General features: G+C 32.9%; 1 protein-coding gene across 2 annotated transcripts in view; it reads left to right on the top strand.

Annotated features, from left to right (window-relative positions):
- Nucleotides 1-278: 278 nt before the first annotated feature.
- LOC112726855 (uncharacterized) overlaps nucleotides 279-18241 on the top strand; it is a 38972-nt gene continuing 21009 nt past the window's right edge. Inside the window, exons 1-4 of one of the 2 annotated variants that reach the window (XM_025776400.3) lie at nucleotides 279-586; nucleotides 975-1745; nucleotides 2789-3088; nucleotides 3270-3481. In XM_025776400.3, coding sequence (XP_025632185.1) covers nucleotides 1022-1745; nucleotides 2789-3088; nucleotides 3270-3481 — 1236 coding nt within the window. In that variant the 5' untranslated portion in view covers nucleotides 279-586; nucleotides 975-1021. Of the gene's footprint in view, nucleotides 587-869; nucleotides 1746-2788; nucleotides 3089-3269; nucleotides 3482-18241 lie in introns of those variants that run through there. The other variant, XM_029290578.2, reaches the window with a different exon arrangement.

Here is an 18241-nt window from a genome sequence, read left to right as displayed (position 1 = left end):
GTTTTTCATTCTGTGAACAAACTATAAAAAAAATAATGCTATATAATATTAATTAAGATCAAGATCCTGTTTTTCCGCTTTCGTCATGTGAACAAACTGTAAAAAAAATAAATAATGCTATATAATATTCATTAAAATCAAGACTCTGTTTTTCGTCATGTGAACAAAGTCAACAAACTATAAAAAAATAAATAATGCTATATAATATTAATTAAGATCAAGACCTTGTTTTTCGTTAAAAAAATGCTATATAATTTCAATGACCTGTGATACTTTTTATGAAAATTAAAGATCTTAATTCTTTCAAGTGATTGAAAGAAGTCTCTATTGTCTTTGTCTTTTCACTTCACTTCTCTTTCTTTTTCTTTTTCTTTTCTTTTCTTTCTGGTCTTGCATGCAACACATTACTATTTTCACGTCTTTTTTATAAACCCAATTCTCACGAAAAAAAAAAAAAAAAAAAAAAAACACAAAAAAGCTTCTTTGAATTGACCAGTCAGGGCTTCTAATTTCTGTTATGGTTGTTTGCTGTCTTTGTTCTGGTTAAGGACTAATCGCAACATGATACATCATGTTTGAAGTGGAGGTTTGTCTCTCATTTCATTATCTACTTTCTTCAGATTCTTGTATCTTTATTGGGTTTATATATCATGTTAAGCCATATTTTAAAGATTATAAAATAAAAAAGTTTTAATTAAAAATATAAAAAATTAAAATGTAATAAGAGAAAAAATAAAATGTTTTAATACAATTAATTAATAGGACACTTATTCGATCTCTCTCTCAAAATTATATCATCATTATGGGTAAATTTACATAAAAAAAAAAAAGAAACAGAAGAACTATGATTAGAAATAAAAATGTTAAAACTTTAAAGAATAAAAATAAAACGGATATTATAAATCAGGGGAGTATTTTTATATTTCATCATTTATACATTTTCAATTTCTCATTGAGTTCTACATCATGTGTAGCATGAAGATGTAGCAAAATTAAAGGATACCAAGGATGAAATAAAAGCATGTCGATCCCCTTTGTACCTGACTTTTTGCAAGAACGTGCATTCGATGCAGTATCTACTTTCTTAACAACGCAACTAGGCTACGTGTGGGATTACGAGAAAAGATTTGACAATGTAAGCAAAGCTGTAGAGGCTCTCAAGAATGATAGAGATGGGGTGCGTGATAAAGCCGAAGAAGATGAAGGACGGTATGGGAGAGCTATATATGATAATGTTGTAGAATGGTTGGCTCGTGTGGATGCAATTGTTGCTAAATATGAAAAATTTAAAGAAGAACATGATAAAAATGAAGGATATGCACTTGCTTTTCCATTTCAAAATCTAGACATAAGATATCATCGCAGCAAAAAAGCAGAAGATATCAAAGAAAGGGTTGAAGAATTGCAAAATGAGAAGCATGATAGTATATCTCGTTGGCAGGGCCCGCCTTCTTCAATGGGTTATGCGCTTCCTTCTGTTGAATATGAAGAGCTTGATTCAAGAAAACAAAATATGGAAGATGTTAAAAAAGCCTTGGAAGATTCGAGTGCTACAATGGTTGGTGTTCACGGCCTAGCTGGTATGGGAAAGACTACTTTGGTCATAAAAGCTATTAACACACTTCAAAATCGAGAACCTAAGTTATTTGATATGGTCATTATGGCAAATGTGGGCAAAAATCCAGACATCAGAAAAATTCAAGGACAGATTGCTGACATGCTCGGAATAACATTGCAAGAGGAGAGTGAGTGTCTATCTATCTATCTATATTTTATACCTATAATAAATGCAAACAACTATATTTTCAAAACTGCTCAAACAAAAAAAAGAGACAGTGAATTTTCGGTGGTTGTTTGAGTAGCATTTTTATGAAAAAGTCTAGGATAAGTAATTTTATTAAATTTTGACTAATATATAATTAAAAAAAATGAGTAATTTTACATTGTTGGATAAAATCTCACACCATTAAAAATATTATTAATGGCTATAAATCACAAAAGTTGCTTCCCCTAACCTTCCTCGCATTTTATTTGTAATGTTCTTTGCTCTTTGGTGGTTTACCTCTACTTCCATTAATTAATAAACGTTTTTTAGACTTTTTTTTTATTTTTTTCTAATTCACTTAAATAATATACTATTTAAAATATTATTATACCAGTCATCAATAATACACATATATAGAGAGAGATCGATCAAATACTACTAGTTTCGTAAAAATATTGGAGTAAGTATTTGGGACAAATCTACAAACATAATATCTAGAATATTGTTAAACTTGATAATTCTTGCACAATCAAACTGCATGGAAAAAAATTATTCATTAAATTAATCATTTAGTTATATAAAATGTGTGTTAAAATATAAAAATATATTAAAAATAATTTAAATAAAATATTTATTTATACACAAATATATAGTAACTAACTTAATACTATTTTTTGTATGTATATAGTAGTATTTTTGTTAGATTAATATTATAGTCATTACTCATAAAAGTATTTTTATGTATGAAAAATATTGATATATTAACACATATTACATTAAATAATTTAGTGAAATATATCATATTATTTAATAATTTTTAAATATTATCTTAACATAAAAAATATTTTTATATAAATATTTATCTCCTTAATCTTTATCTTCGATGGCTATGCCTTAAGAGAAAAGTGGCCCTAAATAGGTCTGATGGCATTGTTGGGGTTGATTTTTCTTTTTTTTTTCTTTTTTAAAAAATAGTTTTCTGTTGTATTTGTGTTTTATATCTATGATACTTTTATAACGTAGGTGAGTATGCAAGAGCTATTCGCATAAGAGAGAAATTGAAGAAAGAAAAAGACACTCTTATAATCCTTGATGATATGTATACAAAAGTGGACTTGGATATGTTGGGAATTCCATCACAGGGTGAAGATGACAAAAAGAATCTCGTTCTCAAACAAGGAATAAGATCTTCTAATCCCTCTGGAGCAGCTTTAACTAAGGCAGAGACAGAAAATTTTGTTGGTGATAAACAAAATTTGGCAGAGACAAAAAATTTTGTTGGTGATAGACAAAATTTGACAAGATTAAAGTCAGGAATAGATGGTAACAAATTATAATGCACAAATATTTTAATTTTTATTTCCATACGCATATCATATATATATTTATATTAGATAATACCTTAAATTTCTTAAATTTATAAGCAACTTTTTATTATCATATTTATATATTATACATATACTGTTTTGCATTGTATTCAATACTAATATCCATATTTTTGTAGCTAACAAGACGAAAACAGAGAAACAAATTAAAGACACCTCTAGTGGTTCTAGTAAAGCAGGGAAAGCATCACAAGAGAATAAAAAAGGATGCAAGGTTTTGCTAATTTCTGAGGCAAAACGAGTATTGAACCAGATGGATGTGAATGCAAGTTCAATTATCTCTCTAGATGTCATAAATCCTAACGACGCCAAAATATTGTTCAAAAATAAGGTTAGAATCTATTATTTATAAATACATTATTTTTAGCCAACTATTCGTTATTTATATATATCTACATTAAATATTGGATTAAAAAATTTTAATATCGAGCTAAAATATATTTTATGGATATTGGTATTTTTGTGTTTTTCTCAAGATATGGAGATCATTTAACAAAATAAGAAATTGCTGGGTTTGATATCTATTTATGAGATTTTTTTTTTTTGAAAAAAAAATGTTAAGTACAATTTTATGTTTTTAAAATTTCTACTCTTAAAAAAGAGAATTATTGGGTTCGATTTTAGTATTATAAACTTTTAAGATATTTTAATTTTTTGAAATAAAAATTGATGGATCTGATTTGATCAATTAAAAAATAAATTTGAATCTTCTAAATTTTAGATTTTCATTTTAGAGGATAAAATTAGATTTCTTACTATTAAATATTTTTTTTATATATTTTTTTTGTTTCACCTATGAAATAAACAGTGATAGATCATATTTTATTTTCTAAAGTAAAATTCAAACTTCAAAAAATTCAAATCTTTAAAAAATTCCTGGATGCAATTTGAGTCGTATTGAAATTGCTGCAAGAGATTTGTTCTTTCTCCTCTCAGTATGCCAATACAAGCGTATTACACCTCTGTCTCTCACACATGCGTATTTTGCCCAAACCTAAAGATTATTTTTGTGCAATATTGTGACACAAATTTTACAGTATGTTTAGCTACCTTTTCGTTACCATATTGTTTTACCTTGAGAATCAATTTTAATGGAACAAATTTAATGAATATATATATATATATATATATATATATATATATATATACGACTACGCTACGTGTACATTAAAATTAGTCACCAAAGTGAGCCACCATTATAAATTATATATTGGAATACAAATACATATTAAAAATATATTATACCACACATGTATTTATACACAAATATATTAATGAGTAATTTTAGTAGCTGATTTTGGTGTACAAATAACATTATATATATATACTAACTAAGGTTTTGAAAATCGAACTAATCATCGATATTTATTAGTTTATTAGTTTAACCGGTTTAACTGTAATTCAACTAAAATAACGGTTTTATAATAAAATAATAAATAAATATAATATAAATAATTATACTAAGTGTACATTAAAATTTGTTACAAGAGTAAAATATATATTAAAAATGAGTTAAATTATATATATATATATATATATATATATATATATATATATATATATATATATATATATATATATATATATATATGGTGGTTGATTTTGGTGTATAAATAATATTTTTATAATACAAAATAATCGAATTATAACAAAATAATATATAAAATAATAAATAAACATAAAAAAACATTAATACAAATAATTAAATTATATTCTTATTATATTAATTAATATTTTAAATTATAATCTTTAAAATTAAAATTTTATATTAGTGTTATATTATAATTATAATTATTTGACTAAAATTTTTTGACAATTTATAAAATTTTAATTCAAATTAAAATTATTAAACACTTGAGATTGTGTTACTTTAGTTAACTTAGATTAGGTTGCACCTGAACTTCATCATGAGTAATCCTAGCTAATCATCATAAGAAGGGTAAAAAAATTGTAGAATTTGACTCAAATAGAACCCTAATTATCACTCATAACTTCCTATGAATCCCTTATAATCCAATCAGTAGGTAAGGGTATTAATATCCTAAGCCATAATAAAGTGATAAAACAAAGTAACAAGCTCCAGTGCTCCTTTTTGCACATCCATTGTCCCTCAATCTCAAAATCATTGTCATCACGCCTGACTATTCTGGATTCACCGTACATCTTTGATCCGCTGCTTTCTCTATCGTTCTGCTGGCATTTTCTTCTTCATTTTTCACTTTTCCCTTCTTTTAATGCGTTATTGCGTTTATGATTTTCTACATTTCTCTATGTTCTTTTTTTCTCTGGAGGAAGTCCCAAGTGTTGTTCGCGGAAGAGAATATATCAATGAAATGGTGTTAGGTAGTTGAATTAAGCTCTGTGTGTATTTTGAAGGTGAGAGGGTTGAGTACATTTTTTTAGGGTGAGAGTTTTTTTTTTGTTTTTTTGAAAACTGGTTGGGTTTTGGTTCGATCCGATCAACTGATTTTTATCCAGTTCAATGGTTCAAGAACGGTTTCTGTCTAGGCAATTTTAGATTGTAAATCAAACCGTATAAGTTAGCAGTTCTTGATTGGACAGTTTTACTGTTCGGTCTGATTTGACTGTCTGGTCCGATCCGGTTCGATTTTTAGAACGTTGATACTAATAGTTAGGGAGGAAGATTAGAGAGAATTTGGGGGTTGCACAAGATGTAGATTTTTTTGAGATGAAGGGTAGAGAAGTAAAGGTGCTGAAGGTGAAAATTCTCTTAGATGTAACAAAACCATTGAAGAGATCGCTGAAAATTGTAGAACCAAACAGAAAAGTAATTGAATTGTTGGTCAAGTATGAAAAAATCGGTAATTTTTGTCATTACTGCGGACATTTGGGACATGAGAAAAGAACATGCAGCTCCTTTGTAGAAGATGAGGATGAGAATGAATGTTTGGAGGAGGGATGGGGGACATGGTTGAAGACTGAGAAGTTTGGGAGATGGTATGTATCAGATAAAGAGAATACCAATCTTATTAAGCCCAAAATAAAGGAGTCTCTGAAGAAGGGTTCTCAAAAGCCAATTCTAGTTAGCTTGTTAAGGAGTTTGAAAAAATTATAATGCAGGAGAATAAAAAATATAAGGCGGGAGAGGAACATAGTTTAGTGTACAAAATGCAACATGAAAAAACCTAAAGAAAATCAACTACAACTAACCACAAAGCAAGTTGGGGTAGTAAGGAACAACGCGAATACTCCGCAGAAATTGAAGATGTGGTTAAAATTACATTTAATGAGCAGAGTAGCAAGAGGACAGTGGGAAAAGTAGTGCCGAGCACAAATAATCTCTTCTGTTTTGGCCAGTCAAATGAACTAGAGTAAAAAAAAAGAAGAATCATATAAGAAATTAGCTAGGATGCATGGATGAAAGGAGAGGGATGTGAGTTGAGAGAAGAGGATAACTATGGAGGTAGTAGAAGAATTTGGGACCAAGAAACAGTGATGCAGTGAGGAGGATATAATGATGAGGGAGGGCACCAACCCAGAATTGGCACCCCAAGGTCCATGAAGATGATGACGTGAAACTGTCGGGGTTTGGAAAAATCCCTGATAGTTCACAATATACAAGAGATTAGTAAATCTCATTCTCTCAAAATATTATTTCTATGCGAAACTATCAACAATACTTCGTTCGTTATGAGACAATGTAAGAAGGTGGGGTTCGATAATGTCCATTGTGTAAATTCGTAGGGATTGGCTAGTGGTTTATCTTTGGCATGGAAAACTAATACACTAGTAACAGTGGACAAACATGAGGATTTTTACATTCAATTCAGTTGGACAGATCCGAATAGGACTCAAACTTGTACTGTTTTTACAGTTCACCTACCTAGTAAGGAAAGAATGCGAGAAGCTCAATTTGAAAAGTTGTTGAATTTAATTAAAGATGCAGGGCAGTACTATATAGTGGTTAGAGATTTCAATGCCATTTTAGCCTATCATGAGAAACAAGTAGGGAGGATGAAATTAACCACATCTATAGAGAGTTTTAACAATCTTCTTAATGTAGGCAGGTTAGTGAATTTGGGTTATGAAAGGAGAAAATTTACATGGAACAATAGACAGTTTGGTGGATGCTTTATTAGAGAAAGAATTGGCAGATGTTTGGTTACAGGTGAGTGGAAGTTAAACTTCCCAAATGCAAGTGTTTTGCACTTGTCAGATCAAAGATCCGACCACTTTCCACTGTTGGTTAACTTTGATTTGAATAACAGTAGGCCAAAGAGAAGGTTTAGGTTTTAGGAATGATAGTGTGAGAATGTGGAGGCTATAAGGTTAGTTAGGGAGACGTGGAAGGAAATAGTTGTTAATTCACCAATGTTTTATTCTATTCAGTAAGTTAAAGAAAGTGAGACATAAATTCATGGATTGGCAGGTTCATAGCAATTGCCACTCCCAATGGCAGATCCTAGAACTTGAAGGAAAAATTGAAGCTAAAAAAGAGAAGACTGGTATGGCTGATGGGGTTTTCTTACGGTCTTTAGAGGAGGAGTTATCCGAAGCATACATTAATAAGGAAATATATTGGAAAGAAAAAGGCAGAATCCAGTGGTTGAGATGAGGTGATCAAAATACGAAGCTCTTCTATGCCAAAGCTCAAGCGAGTACTCGAAAAAATAGGTTAGGGCACCTAAAGGATGAAACAGGAGAAGCTCACTTCACGTCCGAGGGTATAGCAGGACAGGCACAGATTTATTTGGAAAACTTGTGTGCTTCTAAAATACCTGAGGCTGCAACTGAAGCACTAAAGACTTTGGAGAGGAAAATCACTAACCATATTAATCGAATTCTCACACGTCTGATTGTAGACAAAGAAATTGAAAGGGTAGTATACTCTATTAATGCTTTTTCAACGTCTGGAGAGGATGGTTTCACCACAAAATTTTTCAATTTTTCTTGGAGGATATCAGGGAGGATACATGTAAAGCAATAAAAAGCTTCTTTGTAAGGGATAAGATACTTAAGGCTTTGAATCACACACATATTTGCTTGATTTCAAAGATACCAGGGGCAGATGCAATGAGCCATATGAGACCAATTAGCCTAAGTACAGTTTTTTATAAAACTATTTCCAAAGTTCTTGTACATAGAAAGCAATTCATCATCGATAAGATTATCAATGAAAACCAGAGTGCTTTTATAAAAGGGAGACACATTAGTGATAATGTTCTAATAACACATGAGTTTATGCATTATTTGAAGTATAGAAGGTATGGGGGATGGGACTTAGCTTTGAAACTAGACATGAGTAAGGCATACAATAGGGTGAAATGGAATTTTCTATGAGAGATGATGCAAATAATGGGTTTTTGCAATAGAAGGATTGACTAGGTTAAGGAATGCATCACTACTGTTTCCTACTCTGTTACTGTGGATGGTCAACCACGTGGATTTTTTAGGCCATCAAGAGGTCTCCGATAAGGAGATCCTCTTTCTCCCTATCTATTTCTCATATGTGCATAGGGGCTCTCTCATCTGCTCCACAGAGGAGAACAAAAAAATTAAGTTGTTGGGCTAAAAATTAATAGTAGATTCCCTTCCATCAGTCATTTGTTATTTTTGCAGACGACTCAATTTTATTTTTCAGAGCAGATGCACTATCATGTCAAAATCTATTGAGAATTCTACAGACTTACAATGACATAACGGCCAAGAAGTGAACCTCAACAAGTCTTCTATTTTCTTCAGCCGAAATACACCTCCCGAATAGAGAGACGAGCTTTTCTACACTGCTGCAGGTCCCACACATTGGCATGCAAAACAAATATATGGAAATTCCTGTATTTATGCACCGGTCAAAGAAAGAAACATTTAGTTACATTAAAGACGAAGTCTCTAAAAAGTTGCTACACTGGAAGAGAACGATGCTTTTAGCAGTGATAAAAAAGTACTAATTAAATTAGTTGGCTTAGCAATCCCATATATACACTTGGTTGCTTTAAACTACTAGAAACATTGATTGAAGAAATTCAAAGGCAGATGATGAAATTTTGGTGGGGGCAAAAACAAGAGAAAACATATTGTATTGGATAAATGGGATACTCTCAGCAGAAGTAAAAGTGAGGAAGGCCTTGGTTTCAAGGACCTGAAGGCTTTCAATCTAGCGATACTAGAAAAACAGGAGTGGAGGCTAACTACAAACACAGACTCTCTAGTTTACAAAGTGCTTAAGAGCCAATATTTTTCCTATTCATACTTCCTTAAAGCTGGCACTGGTACCAACTCATCTTGGATTTGGAGAAGATTATTGGAGGGTCAGAAGGTTCTGGAGAAGGGAATTTTTTGGTAGATAGGTACAGGGTCCCATATACAAATTTGGGAAGAGAATTGGATAGCAAACCACCCATCAACACTAGAGTCTATGAGTCAAAATGCAGTACAAAATGTGGTGTGGATTAAACAACTAATGACTGAACAAGAAACCTGAAATGCAAAACTCATTACAAATACTTTTAACACAAACACAGCCCAACCCATCTTGAATACACCAATCAGAGAAGGAAGAGACAGAATCATATGGAGTAAAGAGAAGAAGGGTACTTATTTGGTGAGCTCAGGTGACAAAATTAGGTACTAATTCTTCCATCCTCTAGTGAAAACATTGCTAGAGTACTTTAGAAAAAAATATTGTGGAGCTCAGTCTGGAAAATGAAATGCCCACCCAAAGTGATGAAAATTTTTGTAGGAAGGCCTTGTATAGAGGAATACTCGTAAGAAAAAAGCTTTATTCTCGGATCAGAGACGTTTCACCGAAGTGCCCAAGATGCAACCGTGAGGAATCGATGAGTCATTATCTGCTAAGCTGCGGCCACTCTCGGCAAGTGTGGAATCTAAGGGGAAAAAGCTCTATTAGCTAAAGAATTCACAGCTACTAGAGGAAGACACTAGAACTTTTACTCTGTTTTATATTATGATAATTGTTTCTTTGAGTATTTTCGACATTTTTAATTGGTTGTCCACGAAGGACCACTCGGTATTCTTTTTTATTAAATGAGTAAGTACTATCTTTGGGAAAAAAGAACACAGTTTATATACGCTTATATAGACTTAAGTAACTAAAAAGAAATCAACCAATACAAAAAAAAGTTCAATACCCAGTCACAATTTTTTTGAAATTACTTTTATCTTTTTTTTTAATACCACAATTTCACCAATCACCACAAAAATATTATCTCAACTACCAATCACTATTGTTGCTGTGCCTGCCATAACTGCCACTGTCGATCACCTCCAGCCAGGGACCACCGCAGACCATCTCTGTCGCTACAGGCCACCTCTATCGCCGACAACCACCTCCTTCATCTACCCACTATTGGTCATCCTAAATTCTAAATCTTAAATCCTAAATCTAAAACCTTAAACCCTAAATTCTAAACCCTCTCTAAATTCAAATATTAAACCCTAAACTTTAAACTCCAAACCCTAAATTCTAACTTTAAACACTAAATTCTAAACATAAATTTTGAATACTAAATCTTAAATTTGTTGGTTTGAATTTTGGATTTTTTATTATTTCTAGTTTTAGATGTTTTGCCTTCTATTTATTGTGAATTGTTGGCTAAAAATTATTGTTTCTCTCTACTTTTTTTTAACAAGTTAGATACTATTTTTTAGATATCATAGCAATAACCTAATTTAAATAGGTTATGCTAGGTAACCTGAAGGTCGTGGAAGGCTTAGAGAAGGGGGTTGAATCTATGCCTTCCATTTAAGTTGCTGTTATGACCCTTTTTAAACAAACTTTCAATTCTGATTCTGTTTGTACTCAGCAGCAGAAATTTATGAGACAATTTATTTTTGTCTCATGAATATCAGAAAACAGAACACAGCAGAGAAGAGAAAAGCTAACACCAGCATGTATCCTGGTTCGGTTGCCTTGTGCTATGCAACCTACGTCCAGTCTCCTCCACAACAATGGAGGAATTTTCACTATAGTTAAAAGTATTACATACACCAATTTCACATTCAAGTTCTACCCTAACTTGATATTGGCTATGCTAATACCTAACTTTTCACTCTTAGTGCTAACCCAATTAAGAAAGGGATACCTCACAGGTACAAGATACAAGACATAAATATACCTAAAGAAATCTGAAATAACTCTAGGCTTTTTTTTTTACTCAGCCTTTTTCCACTCATGGCTTTTACTTGAGCTTTCTCACAATGCCTTTTCTCACAAGAAATTACAGAAAGATAAACATAGAAAAGTACATCACAATCTGTAAAACATGAAGGAGATTGACTTCATTAACAGCCTCTTTGCTATGTGAAAAACCAGATTAGCAAATCTCAGATTCAGTTCTTCATACTGGCAGAATGCATAGGAAGCACTGTCCAGTTAGATGAACTTCTTCAAAGACCTTTTCTCAGAACATACACCTCAAGAACACTGGTTTTCTCTCCTTGCCTCTGAATGAACAAAAAATCTTCTTTTATCTCCTTGCATATTGCTTGGTTGCTCTCCTCTGAGTCCACTCCTCGAGCTGTGTGCTACACCAACCTATCCTTTCACTTTCTTCCATTTACCTCCAAAAATGGAATGCTAGAATAGACCCCTTTTTGCTTGACCGAAAGCCTTAGATCATCATAAACAAATGTTTCCAATGGTAAAATCCTATCTCAGCCATTGAAAACCAACTTGGTCCCCAAGACACACTTTTGACCATAGATTCACAACAGTGTAGATCAGAGAACACTTTTTCCATTTATCCAAAAATGGTAAAGCAGAAGATTTGAGATGAAGTGAAGAAAGTAAGTTGCATGCAAATGGAAATAAATCACCTTTTAATTTCTGACTTAGTTTAATATGGATTGATGTGGGTGATTAGACATTTGCTTTCTGAATAAGCTTTCTCTTTCTTTCTTCTCTATTGAAATGAGTAGGAAGGACGAAGCTCTCTTTCTTGTGTCTTGGTGCTGACCGAAGCAATAAGAGAGAGTGAAGACTTCAATCTTGTATGAGAAGCTTGGTGGGATCAACTTGGAGTGATGGATACGGGCTTGGATCGGGTTTGAAACAAGTTCAGCCCGTTGGTTCCTTGCTTTGTTTTCTTTGGGCTTTTATTGGTTTGTAGCTCGCCAGCTTTGTTTTTGTTATCATTCAATTTTGGGCTACAGCTGAATATTGAATTTTTGGCCTGCATCACTTTAACCAAAATAATTAAAACTAATTAGTTAATTTGCCCAATAAATTATGTTTGTCATCATTAATTAATTTAGTTAATTTCTTAACTCAACAATCTCCCCCTTGATGACAAACATAATTGAAACAATGCTCAAATAGAAATGAATTTGATTTAGGTTAAGGAACTTCCCTTTGAATAATGTTACTTGCTTTTGGGTTGCTCCCCCTTTCTTTTTCAAGAAATGCTCCCCCTAGATTTGTGCTCTTCTCTTCCTTCCTGTTTGCATGTACTCATAGGAAACACAATAATAGACTATATACACTATGTTAACTGTGGATGAAGCAGTCAGCAAGGTTTTCAAACAATTTAACTTCTCATGGACCTGAATCAAGGGATTGTGCAAACAACCAATATATATCTCAAAACTGAACAAAATATATCAGCAATGATACCAGATATCTAGCCCAAAATTGCTCAAGAACTTAGCAATACAAAGCATCACGACTAGCAATGGCAAAGCAGAGCAATAAATCATGTAAAGCAAATTCACATTCTCATGCCAAACAAAACACAGCAGCAGCAAAATTTCAAAATCACAGCAAAATTTCAAAATTTCAAATTCTTCGTTATGCACTACTCCCCCTTTTGTCATTAAGGGTGGAACAAACAGACACAGTAAAACAGCAATGATCAATACAAGTTTTGGTGTCCAAAACTTAGTAAGACATAGCAGCTTATCATGTAAGGCAGATTCATAACTGAAATTCACTTTCAGAAATCATATGACAGCACATTCAAAATTCACATGACAACAACTTATTTAAAATTATCATAGTAGCAGCAATCAAGATTCACAATAAAAATTCAGCAGCAATCAAAATTCACAATCATGCTACTCATACTCATACAGCCACTCTATCTCTAGATTTTCTGAGGAAGTTTTCATGCTTGGTGGCTAGTTTTCTTTACTCCTTACTCCTAGCAAACAAATGGTTTGACTGAGAAACAAATTCCTGCACCACATCCTTAAAAAAACTTCATATAGAACAGTTTTGTATCTAGTGAAGGCCGAAGTTCCCGTGGAGGATGGAGGAGGAGATTCCTCAGGAATGAAATCACGATCATCATTATCAAGAACCGGCCTTTCAGAACGAGTGGGTCTCTTGTTGTTTCACTGAACCACCTTCCTTTAGATAAGAGTGTCTATTCTCATATGACTCTTTAGACAAAACAACACCAAAGTGTTCAAAAATGCAAGTTAAGAATATGCCATAAGGAAGAGCTTTATCTTTCTCACTTATAACAAAATTAAACATGTATCTTACCATCAAATAAGAAAAAGATTTCTATTTTAGTGAGAAGGGCATACAAAACAAGAGTGTTAGTATAAGAGACCCTTTGATATGAACCACTTTGAGAAAGAATGATGTGGTTGACAATTCGGTGCAATTGAGCATGTTCATATCCTAGGGCTTTGTGAGTGGGTGTAATGCCATTAATCAGGGAAACATGTTCACAAACATGAGTCAAAGCATCATTGAAAGAAATACCAACTCCTTCATCCCACTTACCCGAAGTAAATGCACAAGCCCCAATATCAATGTATTTCAATGAATCACTGATTGTTTCATAATTTAACACAATGTGTCGCCCCTTGACATAAGAAAGAACACTGTCCTCATGGTAAATCATATTAGCATAAAACTCTTTGACCAAAGGTGGGTGCATTGGCTTTTTGATGTTAAAAAGATGATTCCAGTCCAAAAATTCCAATGTTTCAATCAAAAGAAAAATCTTTCTTTTTCAGATTTGGTAAATCAACCAAAAAGACTTGACATCACAAAGAAAAGTGATTTAATCTTATTAAAAAATTAAAACAGAAAGTAATTTTAAATATGAAAACTTTTTACTAAAGGACAAAAAGAACAAATTAAAATAAAATGAAACACATGTATGATGTAGCACTCATTTAAGCCCAGAGTTGGTTCATTTTAAGGAAACATGTATGGACCACACAGAATCTGAATATTTAAGATAGGCCCAGATGATTCAGCACGTGCAATAAGGCTAGAGAATGCAGTTTAAAGAGAAGGTTCTTCATTTGCCCAGAATTTTCTCATACCTGTTTATAAGACAAAAAGCTCAAGAAAACACATTAGCAATTTTCAAACAATGAATCATAGTTTAAAATTCCTAGGCTAGTCCTAAGCATGCCGAATCTGTCCTCAGCAAGTGGTTTTGTGAAAATATCTGCTAATTGCTCCTCCAATTTAACAAATTTAATGCTAATATCCCCCTTTTGGACACGTTCTCTTATTGAGTGAAATTTCACTTCAATATGTTTAGTCCTAGAGTGCAAAACTGGATTTTTAGAAATATTAATGGCACTCATGTTATCACACAGCAAGGGAATATTTTCAGCATTTAATTTGTAATCGGCAAACTGTGTTTTTAACCACATAAGCTGAGAACAGCAAGAAGAAGCAGCTATATACTCAGCCTCTGCAGTGGATAAAGCCACTGTTGGCTGCTTCTTACTTGACCAAACATTCAAGGACCTTCCAAGGAAGCAGCATAAGCCCGAAGTGCTCCTTCTATCAACTCTATCACCAGCAAAATCTGCATCACAATAATCAACTGCAGAAAAATCATCAATCTTAGGATACCAAAGATCAAAGTTAGATGTGCCATGAACATATCTAATGATCCTCTTAACTGCAGAAAGATGTGACTCTTTAGGTTTGGATTGGAACCTTGAACACAATCCAACACTTTGCACAATATCGGATCTAGAGGAAGTTAAGTACATAAGAGAACCAATCATTCCTCTATACCTAGTCTCATCTACATCTTTCTCAGTTTCTCCCTTATCTAATTTTGAATTAGGGTACATGGGAGTCCCCATGGGTTTGGCATTTTTCATACCAAATTTCTTAACCAATTCCTTGGCATACTTCTCTTGATGAATGAAAATACCATTTTCAGTTTGTTTAGTTTGTAGCCCAAGGAAAAAATTAAGTTCACCCATCATACTCATGTCAAATTCACTTGTCATGAGTTTTCCAAATTTAGAACAAAGGGATTCATTGGCTGATCCAAAAATAATGTCATCAACATATATTTGGACTAGAATAAAAGAATCATTAGAATTCTTGATGAATAGAGTTGTGTCTGTGGTGCCTCTTTGAAAACTATTTTTCAAAAGAAAAGAGCTAAGTCTCTCATACCAAGCTCTAGGAGCTTGTCTTAAACCATAGAGAGCTTTAGATAGTTCGAAAACATGATTAGAATGCTCTTTATTTTCAAAATCAGGTGGTTGCTCCACATACACTTCTCTATCTATCACACCATTCAAAAATGCACATTTCACATCCATTTGATATAATTTAAAACCATAAAATGCAGCATAAGCTAAGAGAAGTCTTATTGCTTCCATTCGGGCAACAGAGGCAAAGGATTCATCAAAGTCTATTCTTTCTTCTTGGTCATATCCTTGTGCCACCAGCCTTCCCTTGTTTCTTGAATGCTTCCATCTTCTCCTAACTTGTTCCGAAATATCCACTTGGTGCCGGTCACTTTCTTTCCACTTGGCCTTGGAACCAAAGTCCACACTTGATTCTTCTCAAACTCAAGAAGCTCATCCTCCATTGCTTTAACCCAAGAAGGGTCACTAAGGGCTTCTTTGACATTTTGAGGCTCCATTTGTGAGAGAAGGGCAATGTTTGTTCCTTCATTTTCTTTTCTTGTTGAGGACCGAGTTCTAACTCCATGAGAGACATCTCCAATGACAAATTCCTCAGGATAATTCTTCAAGAATCTCCATTCACGATGTCTGGTGGACTTGGAGGCAGTTTCAGTCACCAAAGGATTCTGGGTGCTGCTGGCTTCAGGATTTCCTTCAGATTCATGAGACAAAATGGAATTGTCTCTTGAATTTTCAGCTACTGTAGTTTCTGGTTCAGTTTGAACAGAATTTCCATTTTCTTGATTTTGCACAGTTTCATCATCCTTTTGAGCTTGATTTTCTGCATCACAATCTTCCAAAATACTTTGCACCAAGTTAGTATCACAAAATGTAACATGTATGGATTCCTCAATAATCCTAGCATCATGATGATAAACTCTATATGCTTTACTAGTTGTGGAATATCCTACAAACAAACACTCATACGCCTTTGGATCAAATTTACCCAAATTATCCTTGTTATTTAAAACAAAACATTTGCATCCAAAGATGTGCAAGTAGTCTAAGTTTGGTGGGTAACCTTTCCAAAGTTCATAAGGAGTTTTCTTAAAAAATTTTCTTATGATTGTTCTATTCAAAATGTGACAAGCTGTGTTAACCGCTTCAGCCCAAAGGAATTTTGGAACATTACTCTCACAAAGCATAGCTCTTGTCATTTTTTGTATGCTTCTATTTCTTCTTTCTACCACACCATTTTGTTGTGGTGCTCTTGGACAAGAGAAGTTGTGAGATATTCCAAATTCCTCACAAAAGGATTCAAATAAATTGTTTTCAAATTCAGTTCCATGATCACTTCTTATAGAAGAGATTTTTAAATCCTTTTCATTTTGAATTTTCTTGAAAAAAGGTTCAAAGACCGAAAAGGCTTCATTTTTGTGTGCAAGAAATAAAACCCAACCAAACCTAGTATAGTCATCCATAATCACTAAACTATAATGTTTACCACCTAGGCTTTGAGTTCTTGTTGGACCAAATAAATCAATGTGTAGCAATTCAAGTGGTCTTTTAGTGGAGATGTCTTCCTTTGGTTTAAAGGAACTTTTAGTTTTTTTTCTCATTTGGAAAGCATCACAATTGATGTCTTTGTCAAATTTTATCAATGGAAGACCTCTTACAAATTCTTTCTTCACAAGTTTGTTTATTTGAAACATACTTGCATGGCCCAATCTCTTGTGCCATAACCACTTTTCAGATTCTTTAGAATGAAAACAAGCTACGTTTTGATCCTTTAGTTCATCAAGAGTAAGTCCATACACATTATTAAAACGCTTGGCAACAAAAAGTACTTCATTTGTTTTCTCATTAACAAAACAGTATTCAAGTCTTTTGAAAGTCACTAAATATCTTAAATCACACAGCTGACTTATACTCAAAAGATTGTGCTTCAAACCACATACCAAAAGTACATCATCAATGAAAGTAGATTGTTCATTACCTACTTTTCCAACAGCAATAATTTTACCTTTACCATCATCTCCAAAGGTCACAAAATCTCCATCATACTTGTTTAGTTTGATGAAGTAAGTTGACCTTCCAGTCATGTGCCTTGAGCATCCACTATCCATGTACCACATGTCCTTTTTGTTCTTGGATGCTAGGCAAATCTGCATGAAGAGTTTCAAGTAGCCTTAGGTATCCAAATTAATTTTGATCCTTTGAAGTTAATCCATCTTGGTTGCCCAAGTGCATTGAAATCACAAACAACATTATAAATTTGGTTTCCCACAACTCTCTTTTCAATGAAACATTGTGCATATGAGTGACCAAATTTTTTACAATTAACACAATGATTTTCTGATGTGTGTCGCTGAAATTGAGGTGAGTTATTTTGCTTGAAATGATTAAAGGATTGAAATTTTCTGGTTTTTAGAAGAGATGCATTTCTTTTGACAAACTGATTTTTATTAAAATTATTCCTCTTTGCAAAAATATTTTCACCAGAATTTTTTTGAACATTTGGACTTTTCGAATATGAGGTTTTGTTGTAAAATGGTGGTTTCTTGAAAGCAACCTCATTTTTCGAAATGTATCCCAAACCTGGGCTGTTTGGACTCGGTTCGGTTCTTGGTGAAGGCTCAGTTTCACTTGTGTATACTTCATCAAATTTTTCTTCAAATGTTGGAACATATCCAATACCAGATTTGTTTGGTATGGATTTGGTATTTGATGAAGAAGCCACAAACTTTATAGAGGAAACATTGGAAAC

Source organism: Arachis hypogaea, chromosome 12 (assembly GCF_003086295.3).
Source record: "Arachis hypogaea cultivar Tifrunner chromosome 12, arahy.Tifrunner.gnm2.J5K5, whole genome shotgun sequence".
Classification (NCBI taxonomy): Eukaryota; Viridiplantae; Streptophyta; class Magnoliopsida; order Fabales; family Fabaceae; genus Arachis; species Arachis hypogaea.
This window is presented reverse-complemented; position numbering and strand designations above follow the sequence as displayed.